The 14,190-nt window shown below is 48.5% G+C and overlaps 1 protein-coding gene across 1 annotated transcript in view; it reads left to right on the forward strand.

Annotated features, from left to right (window-relative positions):
• Positions 1-14,190, forward strand: part of EPHB1 (EPH receptor B1) — a 418,735-nt gene that overhangs the window by 276,219 nt on the left and 128,326 nt on the right. The window contains exon 4 of the mRNA XM_087870214.1: positions 7,317-7,472. Coding sequence (XP_087726340.1) covers positions 7,317-7,472 — 156 coding nt within the window. The remainder of the gene's footprint in view (positions 1-7,316; positions 7,473-14,190) is intronic.

Below are 14,190 nucleotides of genomic sequence, written 5' to 3' on the forward strand. Positions count from 1 at the left end.
CGTGGAACACTTCAGGGTCTCCTGGAGGGCTTGCTAACGCTCAGATCCCCAGGCCCCACCCTAGGGTTTCTGGTTCAGTAGGTTCGGACTGGGGTCTGAGACTCTGTATTTCTGCAAGTTCCCAGGGGATGCTGCTGCCATTGGTCTAGAGACCACAGTTACCATTAGGAAACACCTCGGTTTGCCTTGTGGCTACCCCACTCTAACCACACTGACCTTGGGCTGAGATTGTAGGATGCAGCTCTGAACTCCCTTCTGAGAGGCTCTGGGGCCCAAAGAGCCTCCGCTATCTGGACCTGGCCTTGGCTGTGCTGTGCCTGGCTGCCGTCACTGACAAGGACCTAAGTGCCTAGCCCTCCCCTTGGGACACTGCTTTTCTGTTTGTCATCCTTCAGTCCTGACCGGTGATCTCCCCATTCCCATTCCGCCAAAGCAAAGGCCTCTGTCCCCACCCCACCTTTTTAACAACTTCCATGCTGATTGATGCATTCTGGGCTTGCTGCTGCTGCCGCCGTCTGAGCAGCTTAATAGCACGGGAAGTTACAGTCTTGTCTGTGTCGTGGTGCCTGCAGCATTCATCAATTTCAGGAAGTGTCACCAAGAGTGATACGAGTGTGTGACACAGCTAAGTATCCCCTCTGCACAGGCCATTACAGCTGGCACCTGGCCCAGGGAGGCAGAAACTGCAGACCCATTTGGCTTCGTTTGTGCAGGTCGGCATTTAAGTGAAAGTTCCCCCTGCCCGCCTCCTGCATGGCCCCTTTAAATGCTTTGCAATCCTAGCAACGTCCAGGACCACCCAAAGTTTCCCTGGGCAAGCCAGAGCCCTGCTGTCTGTCTTGGCACATTCTTTTCCCTTTGCCCCACCCTCCCGTTTCTGCCTCAGCTCTTACCTGTCCTTCAAGGCCTATGCTCAGCTAGCTTCTCCAGGCAGCCTTCACAGCTCCCCTTCACTCTGCTCAAGACCTCCGGCCTGGGGTACCTCCACGGCTGGTGTAGGGGTTTTCTCGGTACACAGCCTGATCTGACCTGCCCTGCTCAGCTGAGCTCCCACTGGGTTGTCTTGGGGTTTTTCAGGCAGATCCATTTCTAGGAAAAGCAAAGACTGCTGGTTAAGAGTGGACAGGGGAATCTCAGGGGTCCAGGGCCACCTCCCTTCCCTGGAGCTTTATGCCTGGAGTTCCAAAGTCAGTTACCCATGGTGTCAGCCACCAATAATGTGAAGGTGTTGGAGATAGTCGGCCACAGGAATGACTCCAAATACCAGGCTCCACGTGGGGCCACAAGACCTCTGGGAAGAGCTGTGCAGAGCTGTGCGCACGTACTACTGTCTTGTGTCCCTCCCCCACCTGCCACCACCAGGTCCATCTCATAGTGCTCAGCAGCTGCCCAAGGGGCTCTTCCGCCTTTCTTACAGTGCGGGAGCAGGGTGTGGAGAGGAAGGGGAGGTTTAGGGAGCAGAGAGCTGAGCTAAGGGCTGTGAGCCTCTCTTCCTGGCCAGGAGCGAGTGCCTGGCCCAGCTCACTGTCGCCCCTCGAGGCAGGCAGACCTCCTGAGCCAGCTGCTGAGCTGCACCTGCCTTCGAGAAAAAAGGCACCCGCTTCTTAAGCAGGGGATGAATATTCATTGGCATGAACCTTTGCAAACTCATTTGGGGAAAAAAATTAGATCAGGAGAAGTAATCAGATTATTAAAAAGAAAGCAAGGACAGAAGGCGGCGGTGGAAGGAAGAATCACATTTAAAATGCAAGGGGAGATTTCCTTCCTGCAGGGTAGCTGTGACCCCCTGGACCATGCACCGGGAATAGTTAAGCTCTCCCACATTTCTGCTGCATAAAAACATTGTATTTTGAGGCTTCACTGGGTGGGGGAGGGGCAGAGGCAACGCGCGCCCTCCACGTACGAAAATTATAAAATAATGTTTGGAGGTTTTCATTTTATCTTCCTTGGATATCGGGGAAAAATCATGAGAGCTAAAGAGGCTCTGGTGAGTGGTGAGTGACAGGTTAAAGGGCCCCAATAAAGATTAGATGGTCCACTATCTCCTGAGGAAATTGCATAAAAGTGGTTATTCCCTCTTGCTTCTATTAATTTCCTTTTCCTGGCTGCTTGGAAATGCTTCATAACCTGATGCTGCAGATGCGGACGAGAGGCGCTTTCCATTATCTCAATCACTGCACTGTTTATGAGACACTTAATCTGTTTCTGTATAAAGTAATAGTACTGTAGGTGAAGGATTTAGTGTCACTGGAAGCCTGCGCACAGAGACGGGAGGGGAGGGGTTTCTCCAGAGCATTGTAAGCTCCAGGTCATTTGTGACATGGTTGAGGCTCTGAGAAGTTGGGTGGGCGTTTCAAGGTGACCTTTGGATATCAGTTAGAGGTCACATGTACTGGTCCCTTGTCACTTGAAAGGGGAGAGAAAGGCTGTGTGTTTTGCCTGGGGAATGGCAAATATGCACACGCTTAGGGACCTGGAACTCAGGTCCTGTCTCTTCCTCTCTGCCAGAGTTCGGGGTGGGGAAGGAGGCCTGTGTGGGAAGGTGCCACCCAAAAACTCCATTTGTCACCTGTCTAAGCCGTGATTACTCGCAATGGAGGGAAGCAAACCCCCTTTTCTGAAGGAAACAAAGCAATCTGGGATGCACAGGCAGCAGAACCCTACAGCCCTCCCGCTCACAGGTGTCTCGCTGACAAAGGTCTCCTGCCAATACACAGCCAGGCGCACAGGGCTCTTCCCTTCTCACCCGCCTCCTGGAATAGTAATGAGACCCTTCCGGCTGAGAGGCTGACATCCAGGGCGGGGCTGGGCACTCTCTGACCTCATTTCCCTTCCTGCCTCTCCTGTTCTTCCACCTCTTCCCTTCTCGCTTTGTCTTTGTCTCTCCTGAGACTTGCCTCCTAGTTGCCACAAGAAAATGCTGCTTACGGTCCTCATCTCCTAACGACGGATCCTCGTCGTGGTGCACATCCCGCCTGACCAGCCCCCTCAGCCCATGTACACACAAGTAGCACACAGACTGTGCCATGCGGGAATCAGCTTTCGTTCCCATTGCCTGCCTCCCCGACCTGGAAGAGTGCTTCCCAACGCCTGCCCCCCACCTCCTGCCCTCTGCTCTGGCCTCCTGGCCAGGTGCCCAGCTCTGGGCGGATCTTTTGTAAACATTTGTTGAATGAGGGGCTCATTCGTAGCTGCAGTGATAGTGCTGACCATACTTTCCTATCAAGAGATATAAAAACCCTGAGTTTTGCTTTAATGATATTAAAGCTAAGAACTGTGTTATCTACCTCGAAATGACTTGGAAGTGTGGCGATGTGCTTGGGTAGTCGATCCCGGTATTATGTTTGTGAAACTGTAGAGCCTTTAGGCAGGTGTGCCGGCTGCAGGCTGCCAGAGTGCCCGCCGCTCTTCACTGTTACTCCCAGCGGCTTTACCTACTCCGGGGACTTCTCTGAGCTGAGACCATTTGCTTTTGCTTCCGTTGGCCTAAATACTCTTTGTTAGAATCTCCCCAGAAGCCCCATGTATCACCTCTAATTAAAGCTGCATTTTCTCAAGGGGCAGCATAATTTTCTTATTTATTTTTCTATGTTAAATTTCTAGTAAAATAACAATGTTGTTAACTTCTTTTTCTTATTAGTGGTGTCTGATACAAGATGAGTTAAAAAGGTTTCGTGGGCCAGCCTGGCACTTTAACCATTATTTAAAGCATTAATTCTATGAGAAAATATAGCTCAAGTGTGCTTCCAAGTTACACTCTAAAAGTTTAATAACTGAACCTAGAAATGTTGCTTCTTTATAAATTAGGGGATGCCTAGACACAGGTTTTATTAAAATGTTAACTTATGGCATCTGATTATTAAGGAGATTCATTCATTTTATAATTACTTATAAAATATATTTTACAGATATAGTCATTCACCGTTATACAAAACAGAAATAATCTGTGCAGAAACACATTCTTCACTTGGTTCCAAGATTGATTTGCCTGCTTTGGGACTCAAAACTTATATTCTTATTTTATTTTTTTTAAAGATTTATTTATTTATTTATTTATTTATTTATTTATTTATTTGACAGAGACAGCCAGCGAGAGAGGGAACACAGCAGGGGGAGTGGGAGAGGAAGAAGCAGGCTCATAGCAGAGGAGCCTGATGTGGGGCTCGATCCCATAACGCCAGGATCACGCCCTGAGCCAAAGGCAGACGCTTAACGACTGCGCCACCCAGGCGCCCCTCAAAACTTGTATTCCAACCCTGAATTCTGAAAGTTCCTGCAAAGAAAACTTGTTTTTCAACAGGGAATGGGTAAGCAGTAGGGAGAAATTAGTATTACTTAGCATTTATTATTGCTAGGTACATTCTCATATTTGAGTTTATTAAATTCTAATGACTGGTGGGAAGTGTGAGAAGTGTATGTTTCTTTGTTATAGATCCGTTTTACAGATGAGCAGGCTGAGGTTCTGAGGCATTACATAGCTTTCCAGTGGTCACCCAGCTAGGAACCAGCAGAGCCAGGAATGGGACCAGGCTGTTTGATCACTGCCCGGTGTTCATTGTCCTGGAAAGGACGGAGTCACAGCCCCTCCTGGGACCTCTCTCCCTAACCTTTCTCTGACCTTCTTTCCCTAAAGTTCAGCTTGGACCTGTTTTCCTTCATTTCCTCTCCTTGCGGCCTCTGTAGCATCTAGAGACTTCAGGGCACCCAGTTCTGTGCTTCCCCCATCAGAAATCTCAAAGGAAGGCGCTTCCTAAATCCTCTGCTACTTGTGGATCTCAGGATGATTGTTTATGCTGTTAACTTATTAAATGTAAAGCAAGTCGGCTTTTAAATGTTGGAAAGAAAGTGAAAACACCTTGTTCCTCTTGGACTGATACATTAAGGAAATTACAGTGTAACAGAAGACCCAATGAATGCATGCGATTCACCACTCTCTCCTCCCCCGCTTTCCAGGGAAAAGGCTTCTGCTGTGTTTGGGCAGCACAGGCCTGGGATTTCTCTGTGTTCTTTAGCTCCAGAACTGAATGGCCCAGCAACGCTGGGTGATTTTTAATGGAAAGGGTCAAATGCTTCTCACAGGAGACAAGGAAGAGATGCAGAAAGAAGGAAGGGAAGAGGAGAGAGAAAGAGAGAGAGGCTTTACTGAGTGGGCTTGGAAAGACAGATCAGTAAGCCAAATTCTAGACTACTTTGGGTTTGCCACTCAGGGACACTGCTGATATTTTATTTGTTGAGTCTTTAGTAAAAATGTAATTTTTTTCTTTCCGCTGAGAAGTTGCTTTTGAACGTGCTGAGGTGGGTCAGCAAGTGGCCCATTTTTATGTGGGTTGCAACCAGAAATCTTTAAGAACCTTATTGGATCATCTAGACAACATTTATGGTAGTGTGTTCCGTGGAACTTGAATCTCAGGGGATGCTCTTACAAAATAGGGCGTCTTGGTGAGAAAACAGCATTCTGTAATCCATTTTTTTGGAAGTTCTGAGAAATTCTGTAATAAAAAGTGAGATTAACTTTTTCAATACACGTTTCCAAAATATCTGGCCACAGAACCCTTTTATAAGTGACAGGTGTTAACAACCCAAAGAACATGGACTTCATGGAACCCCTTGGGTTATGCTGTCCCAGAGCATTCCATTTCGGAAATTACCTTGCATCAGAGATGAGCTCCTGCCCCAGGGCATTTCCAGAGTAACTGAAACCCTGTACTTCACTTCAAGTGAGCAAAGAGCTGAGAAAAATTTCCCAACATAGGAAATAGTCCTTCCTTGTCTCAGTAAAAGAGCTGTGGGTATTTTTCAAATAGTTTATATGTATATCATCACTATCATTTCTCCCACTGTGTGATTCTGGGCAACTTTTTTAACCTCTCAGTGTCCCAATTTCCTCATTAGCAAAATAGATATAATAATAGCTACCCCATAGAGTAATGCATGCAAGGCACTTAACAAGAATGTTTAACAGATGGTGGCTACTGCTATTATTAAAAAATATTCTGTACTTTCCAGAGGGAACAATGTATTTGATAAGATGAGCTTTATGTAAGTAGAAGCCATTATAATGGTACTTCTGTTACAGCAACAACCACACTGTATTATAATTGTATGACTACACTAGACCAAGAGCTCCTTGAGGGCAGGCTCTGTTCTCTAAATTCCCTGGGTCAGATTCTCAGAAGAGTCACAATAAATGTTTCTCGAATGAATTAATGAGAAAGTCAAATAAGTTAACCATGCAGTAAGTTTTACTCTGCCTCCAAGGAGGCTGAGTCAGAGCAGGTTTCCCAGGGACAAGAGGAGTCCAGAGCTGTAATGGTGAGGAAGGGCCTCAGGGAAGTAGGACAGGCAGAAGCAGTCTTTTGAGGAATCTGCAAGGAGGAGACCAGATGTCTGGAGTAGAAGGTCTCTATAGATGAAACATGGTGAAAGCCTGAGGGATGGCCTGGACCTAGGCTTTTTGGGGCATGGCTCCTCATGGCCTGACCACACAGAGAACTAAGAAAACATGCCTCATGTCTGAGGATACCTCTAGTGGGCATTGGGCTGTCCAAGGCATTCCCAACCTTCTCCACTGCCATATACATGATAGATGACACCAAGTGCGTGACACATTCCCTGGTGCACTGCCTGCAAAACCATCCTTTCTTTTTTTTTCTTTTCTTTTTTTGCCACGCCCCCAGAAGCATTTCATAATGCAATTAAGGGAGAATGATGTTAAGCCAGTAACCTTGAAATCACTTTAATTTCTTTTTAAAGAATCACTCATAAATTTCAGTTCTTTACCATCATTCATAACAAGTGCTTGTTAACACAGCTTACAGTGACCCTCATGTGTGTTGCAACATGACATTTAAGAACCATGTGTCCCATCCATTTATAAACCAGGAACCCTCTCCATCCGAGGATATTAGGAGAGATTTTTTTTTCAATGAGTGGTTCAGGGTGAGGCCCTGGCTGTTAACCAGGTGGAAGAGGGAGGGAATAACCATTTATAAAGCACTTATGTCCCAGACACTGAGCTATACATTAGATTCATTTTCTCAATTAAATCTTTCGACACACCTGAAAGGGAAGAATCATTATTCATATTGTTCAAGTGAGAGAGGCCATTGGTACCATGGAAAGTATATTTCACTAAGGATGTTTAAAGAATAGGAAGTGTTAAATAGGGGTTTCCGCAATCCGAAATGCTCACTTTGTGCAAGGAGGTATCTCAATGTCCTTTTCAAGGGGGCAGGACCTTTCATTTTCCATATCCAAGAAAGGGCTTCTGACTGCCACTCTTCCATTAATTCTCAGATGGTCTCTTTGTGTTCCAGCCTGCCCCGCCGGGATGTTCAAGGCCAGCCAGGAAGCTGAGGGGTGCTCCCACTGCCCCTCCAACAGCAGATCCCCTTCAGAGGCATCTCCCATCTGTACCTGTCGGACCGGCTATTACAGAGCGGATTTTGACCCCCCAGAAGTGGCATGCACTAGTAAGTGTCTAGTAAGGACTCTGCGCTGTGGAGTTTGGTTCCCTGACAGTGCAAGTGGTGGGCAGGGGAGACTAAAACACCAGATTGCAGTACAGAGCAGAAATGCTGATTGTGGTGCTGAAGCGGACAGCTCCTGGGCTGGGCATGCAGAGCCCCTCTGCTTAATAGCCCAGGATCAAGATTATTATGTTCTTTCCTACCTCCTCCTCTCAAATGGGAGAGTGTTGGGGTGCCTGAATGGCGTAGTCAGTTGAGCGTCTACCTTCGGCTCGGGTCGTGATCCCAGGGTCCTAGGATCGAGCCCCCCCCGTTGGGCTCCTTGCTCAGTGGCAACCTGCTTCCCCCTCTCCCTCTGCTGCTCCCCCTGCTTGTGCTCTCTCTCTCTCTCTGTCAAATAAATAAAATCTTTTTTAAAAAATGGGAAAGTGCACCTCCCACCGGAGCAAGACAATTTCTGCCCACCAGGTGTTAAAAATGACAGCCTCGAGAGTTGTTGAGTGCAAAATCAAGATCCACTAGGCTATTGCAACAATTCCTAGTCACCTCGTCCAAGAAGCCCCCTTGGTCCTGACAGCTGACAATATTCTCTACCTTCACTGCACTTCCTGTGTCTCAGTGTCCAGGTTCTTCTCAAAGTCTAATAATTTTATTAATTGCCCAATTATTTTGGAATTTGCTTTCTCAGTTATCAAATGAAAGTCTTCGTGTGCCAGGACCATGTGTTCATCTCCCTTTGTCCCTTCCAGTGCCCAGTAGTGTGCAGAACCTGTGCCCCTGCCAAATGATAAGACCAGAGTTCTGGCCACAGCATGCATCTCTGAGACAGAAATTCTGGGTCTGGGGCTAATGCATCAGCTTCACTGCTCTCCCATTCTCTGTTGTGGAGGGAAGGACAGTCATCTTGCCAAAAGTGGATAGGGGGCAACTCCACTCCCTGGGTGGAAGTTGGGGAGGGGAGAATTTTGTCTCACTCTTCTCCCCCACAATCATGGGGAGATAAAAAGCACTAATTCTCCCTGCACAGTGCTTTAGAGAACTTGATCCCACTCCCCTAAGTGTTGTAGCCCTGAAACAGGGATGATTTTTTTTTTCAACTATTCTTATTGTATTTGGAAGTCAGTGTTCCAGGTCAGCCTCTAGTTTTGCTACAACTTTCTTCTTCATTAGATGCTGTTGCCTGATTCCCTAGACTTCCCTTCACCTCTTTGAATCAAATCCCTTCCTCCCACCCCCAGGATAGAAGGGCACAGAGGGAATGTTTCATACATACTTGCAATTTGATGGACAGAAAAAAAATGACTCAGCTCTGAATAGAAGAATTTCTTCATTCTCGCCTTGCAGTGTATGTAACCTTTGCTGGGGAAAGAAGAGGAATGAAAGCGTATTCTAGATCAAGGTTCTTAGATCGATCAATGCTTATAGATTTGAACCAAGGAAAAGTTCATCCTCTTGTAAGAGGATTTTCCCCAGACCTCCCTCTCTGGTGCTTGATATGAACAGAAATTATTCCATTTCTGTTCACTGGAGTCCCTATCTTCCTGTGGTACTGTCATCCCCACTGATTTCTGAGGTTCCCCTGTGGGTGTCTGTGAGCATGTGAAACATAGTTTAATATTCCTCTTTCGAAGCTGAATCACTGCTGCCTGGACATTGATACCAAAGACTAGTCTCCATGAGTGCCAAAGCAAATGCCCAGGGCCTCACAGCTCCCCTCCTAAAACCATTCCCGTTCGCCTCTGCCACGCACTCCGTTTTGCTGGCTGGTCTGTCTCTGTACATTAACTCTTGCAAATAAAAGTCTGGGCCCCCAGCTTCCCACTTCGGCAGACACACCCTGTAAATCCATCCAGCCCCTGCCGAAGGTCACCTACACGGATGGTAGGCCAATGACCAAATGCTCAGGATGCCGACGGGAGCTGTCTTCCTGGCTATACAGCCCCTCTCCCGTCCACCTCTGAAGCCTGATCTTCCAGCCATCTAACCTGATGCACTTGAACCAACAGGACTAATTCCTGGTATGAATAGTATTGTCCCAAAGCTTTCAGTCTGCACATTGCAGACCATCATTCTGCTCTGCCTACCCATATCCGGAGTTCACCTCATGAAAATCACACCTCACAGGCTTTTCTCTCCCATCTCTGGTCCGGCTACCTGTGACGGTAGGCACACCTTCCTCGCCCCCTGTGGCTCCACTAAAATCTCCCCCCCCACACCCCCCACCCGCCACCGTCCAGAGTGGGGATGAGTGCTAGACTTGCCTGTATGTTTCCCCACACCCTTTCCATAGTTCTGTGCTCTTCTGCCCCTAGATACAGAACCCTAGGGTCAGACCAGAAATTGCCAGATCAAAGCCACACTTGTCTGTGGAGGCCAGGTCCCAGAGCAGCTCATGGATGCATTTTCCAGCCCCTGGTCCTGGCCTGCAGGGGCAGGTACTTAAAGAGGCACCTGGAGGCCGAGCTGGGCTGAAACACAATAGTAGGCCAAACAAGTGTAAATAAACCTATTATTTTATTGAGCCTCATTATATATTTGATTTATTGTGTGCCAGGGAAGTACTGTATGAAAAAGTCAATTTGTTGGCTTTTATAATCTCATTAGGGTTTCCTTTTAAAGCATTCTAATTGGAGGTGCCATCTGTTCTCTTAAAAAGGCATCGCACATCACCACAGTAAATAATTTTTCAGATACAAGAAGCATATCTGGAGCTTTTGAGGCCAGGCATGGCCTTGCATTATACCCTTGGGGGCCCTGACCTGTTCCTCAGGCGGAGCAAGGCAGCCAGGCATGGGCCCGGCCCAGCCTGCAAGAGGTGGCGGGGGTGGGGGCGGGGGCACAGGTGGTTGTTCACTTTGCAAGTGTGGTTCTCCATCCATCCAACCAGGAAGCCACTGTGGCCCAGCAAGGCACAGGGAAGACCGAGGTAAGGGAGAGCTCTGTCCTTCAGTGGCTTCTGCAATGTCTAGGTGGGTGTCAGGGAAAGGAGACACTGTTGGGAGTGTCCAAGAGCCCAGGCCTTGAAGCCTGGAAGGCCCCAGTTTTGGCCCATTGCCATCATCTTTAAAGGAGATTATATCATCAGTCATACTCATTCCCGGACAACATTGAAGATTTTATAAGGAATCTCATGATTTAAAATGTGTTCTTTTACGAAACTGAAATATCTATAGTGCAGTAAAATTAGTATTTTTTAATGAATCCTATTAGTCTCTTGGGACCAGCACATATATATTCATAGTAGTTTTATAGTGTTAATTTATTCTCAATTAATGTAAACATTTAGAGTGCCTGATGATTTGTGTAGGCTTGTGTGGACATTTCTTCATGTTCTTCTTATTCTCCCGGGAAAGCCTAGGATCCCCTCGACCTCTGAGAGTCCCTGGCGGCAGCCCTATGTGTCCAGCATTGTCCTTGATGAGCTTCATGGACTCGGCAGGGATTTGGGTGCACCCCAAGGCAGTGTCACAGGGACTGGTATGAGCTCTGAGCGAAGTCAGAGGAGGGGGCCCAATGGGCCCTGTGCCTCAGAGTTCCTGTGATGTTCCTGATACAGTTCTAGGGACGCACACCTCCCTTCTTCCTTCTCCATCATCCTCACACCTCTGCCAGGATTAAGCAAAATAGTTTTATAGAGTCTTTGGCCCAATGCCTGGTTCATAGTAAACTCTCAATCGATGTTAGAACTTGCTTTGGTTACATCCCTGGAAAGTGTGAAGATTATAGCAGACGTGGAAGCTTCCAGCATGCGAGGATGTTGGAGCTCTAAAAATACAAGTGACATTCTCAGGGAGAGTCCAGGTGGACACCTCCCCCGGACATCGCAGCAGAATCCACGGCGGGGCCCCAGACTGCACAGTCACCTTGGCCCGTGGGACCGGATGCACTGTGGACGCAGGCGGGAGGCACAGCCCGAGCATCCCAGACCCCAGCTGCTCCCCGGGGGCCAGGGAGCTGGGCAGGAGCGGTGGCCAGCAAGACTGGCTTTCAGTCCTCGGGGAGCAGGGGCTCATTCCCCTCCTCAGCATCAGACACGCTTCTGTTAATGGGAGGGTGTGACGGCTCGGCAGGTGTGACAGGGTCAGCGGGGAGAGGGAGCCGCCGGGGGCACGGGAGGACGTGCACAGCAGTGTGAAGCCGAACACCAAAATGCACATCTTCGGTTTTAAATAATTTCTAGTTTACTGGGGGACGAAATGGAAAGGAGGAATTTATGAGGCAGGTGAAAATAGATAATTATGCCTTATAAAATTGCTGTCTGTGAACAACTATGCAGAAGGACTGGTGTAACAATGATTTCCTTGTTACATTTCTGACCACAAAACCCTTTTTCTGTCACGCACATGGAAGAAACTTTGATGGATCACAGAGACAAGCTAGTGCTTGTCTTGTTTCTTCATTTCTTCTTCAAATGCAGCGATCATAGAAATGTAATGAAGAAGGGGCTTCAGAGATCATTGTCTTGTCCTCTGGGCCCTTCTGCCGTCCCCTCACGTGAGCCCGCTGGGGTCCTCTGGGGACCACCCTGACCCCGCTCGTGACTCGCACAGATTGGCCGGGAAGCTGAGTGGGGAAGCAGGGGCTCTGGCTGAGGATCCTGACCGTTTGCCCCGGTGCCCAGCACAGCCGGTGCGAGCAGGAGCTTCTCGTGGCCAGAACCCGGCAGGGTGGAACCCACAACAGGAGCTTGTGAGAATTACATGACGGATGTACACTGGAGGTCTGTCTGCCTCCAATGCCAAAAACTCACATGCCGTGAGAGCTAAAATTTGGTAGTTCTTAGGTGGTTGCTGCTGATGGCCACGGCAATGGTGGTGATCTGCTTTCACTCTTGAATCGACCACCGCCAGAGAAGGGTAGGAATCCATTCTTCCCTCCCCAGTCTCTGCACACTCCACTTTCTCTCTCTTATGCTCCTGCTTTATCTTTTAAGGTATTCCCCTCTTTCTTCCCAACCATCCCAGGGCAGCAGGGTGATCCCTCTGTCTCAGGGGTTATGCTTCTTGGATGGACTGCCCAGGAGTGTGGCATTGCCCGGACCCTTGTCTTCCCCGGCAGGCTGGGTGGATTGGAGGAGGGCGCCAGGCCCCGGACTGTGGGAAGAGCCTTAGAATGGCAGAAAAAGAAGGAAGTCCTCTGCAGCCAGGCCTGATGGCCTTCGGGGCATTGTGAAATGTCTGTGAGGACAGAGGCTTGTAAACCTTCTCCCACCAGGCTTGAGTCCTGCTAGGCCACGCTCCCCAAGATCACCTGTGATGGTTTTTTCTTTACTGCAGTGCTGTTTAAATGCAGTTCTTGGGCAAGCAGCCTCAACAGCTGCTTGGAGATACAGATTCTCAGCCCTTCCCTAGGCCTACTGAATGAGAAACTCAGGGAGTAGGGGTGGGGGGAGGTGGTGATCTTAGTTTTAACAAGCCCTCTAGGTGATTCTGAAGCATGCTAAATTTTGAGAACATTGCTTTAGAATTAGGTTGAGTTTCTCTGTCCTCTGCTTTATGGATCCTGGGGGAGAAAGGCCATCGGGTGAATTTCTGCAGACTGGAACCACAGTGCCTGCCCCTCCCCATTAGTGCCCTGTGTATCAGGCTGGAGAAAGAGAGACAGAGACTGCAAATACCTGCTTGCAGAAGAGCTGGGGTGGGTGGGATAGGAGTGTGAGTGTGTGAGTGTGTGTCAGTGGTTATGTGTTTCAAGGGAGGGTCTCACTAGTTCTCAGAACACCCCCACCCTTCCTGGCTCAGTGTCTGCATCATTCTCACTTTGGGGTGGTTAGAGCAGTGTAGAGACCTCCAGGGCACAGCATTAGCTGGGGCTAATGGGAAATGGAAGAGGAAGCTTGGCCTGATTAGAATGGGCTCAGAGAGGGCTGAGAGAGAAACTGAGGCAAAAGGAAAGTGAATGGTGGGGCTCATTCACGTGAGCACAGAGGGTTGCACAGGGAGAGGATATAAATGGATGATGGCTCATTACTCAGCTGGTCTCCCACCCCATCCAGCAGGAGCTAGGCCACGAGGAAACCTTTGGGGGTGCCACTGCAGACCTACAGGGCAGGGAGGCCCCCCCAGGATCACAGTCACATGTCCTGAGACAAGGATCCAGTCTTATCAACTGGGGACTGCTTGCTCGTCTGCATGCCGCTTCGGGGATGATCTTTGAAAGTGTCTACCTCTATTAATCTAGGAGTTGCAGAGTATTGAAGGAGGGCTGCTTTACCCATTGCTGACCAGGGCTTTAGGAAGAGATACACCGTGTATCCCATTCTGGAGGTAAAGGGCTGCTTGATGTTACTCTGATACATGGTCCATGTTGCCCATGAAGATACATCCTTTGTGTTTTTGTGGGGGAGGCAGACTGTGCTTTCCTTGAGGTAAAATTCCGACAAGGCTCATAGATGAACGAGAGTTGTAGGGCAACCGGCCCTGCCAGGTGCCTGGATTTGGCTGGTTCATCCACCTGGGTGCAGATTTGAGGGACTGTGACAGCCAGCTGAAAGCTATTTATAACTGTCGCTGCCGTTTCTGGAAGGGTCAGCGCTGCCTGTGTAAACACACTTTCACACTTCTATCATCTACAATTTCCTTTCACAGTTGTTGACCCGAGTGGGTCTAACCCTCAGGAGGCATAGGATATCTCAAAGTTTTAAGCTGACAGCCGGGGACGCGCTGTTTCTGTTGTGGGCTTTTCATCATGAGGGTGTTTGGAGTCATAGATTGTTAACATT

This window comes from Ursus americanus, chromosome 20 (genome assembly GCF_024610735.1).
Source record: "Ursus americanus isolate L20-20 chromosome 20, mUrsAme1.1.p, whole genome shotgun sequence".
NCBI classification, from domain to species: Eukaryota; Metazoa; Chordata; class Mammalia; order Carnivora; family Ursidae; genus Ursus; species Ursus americanus.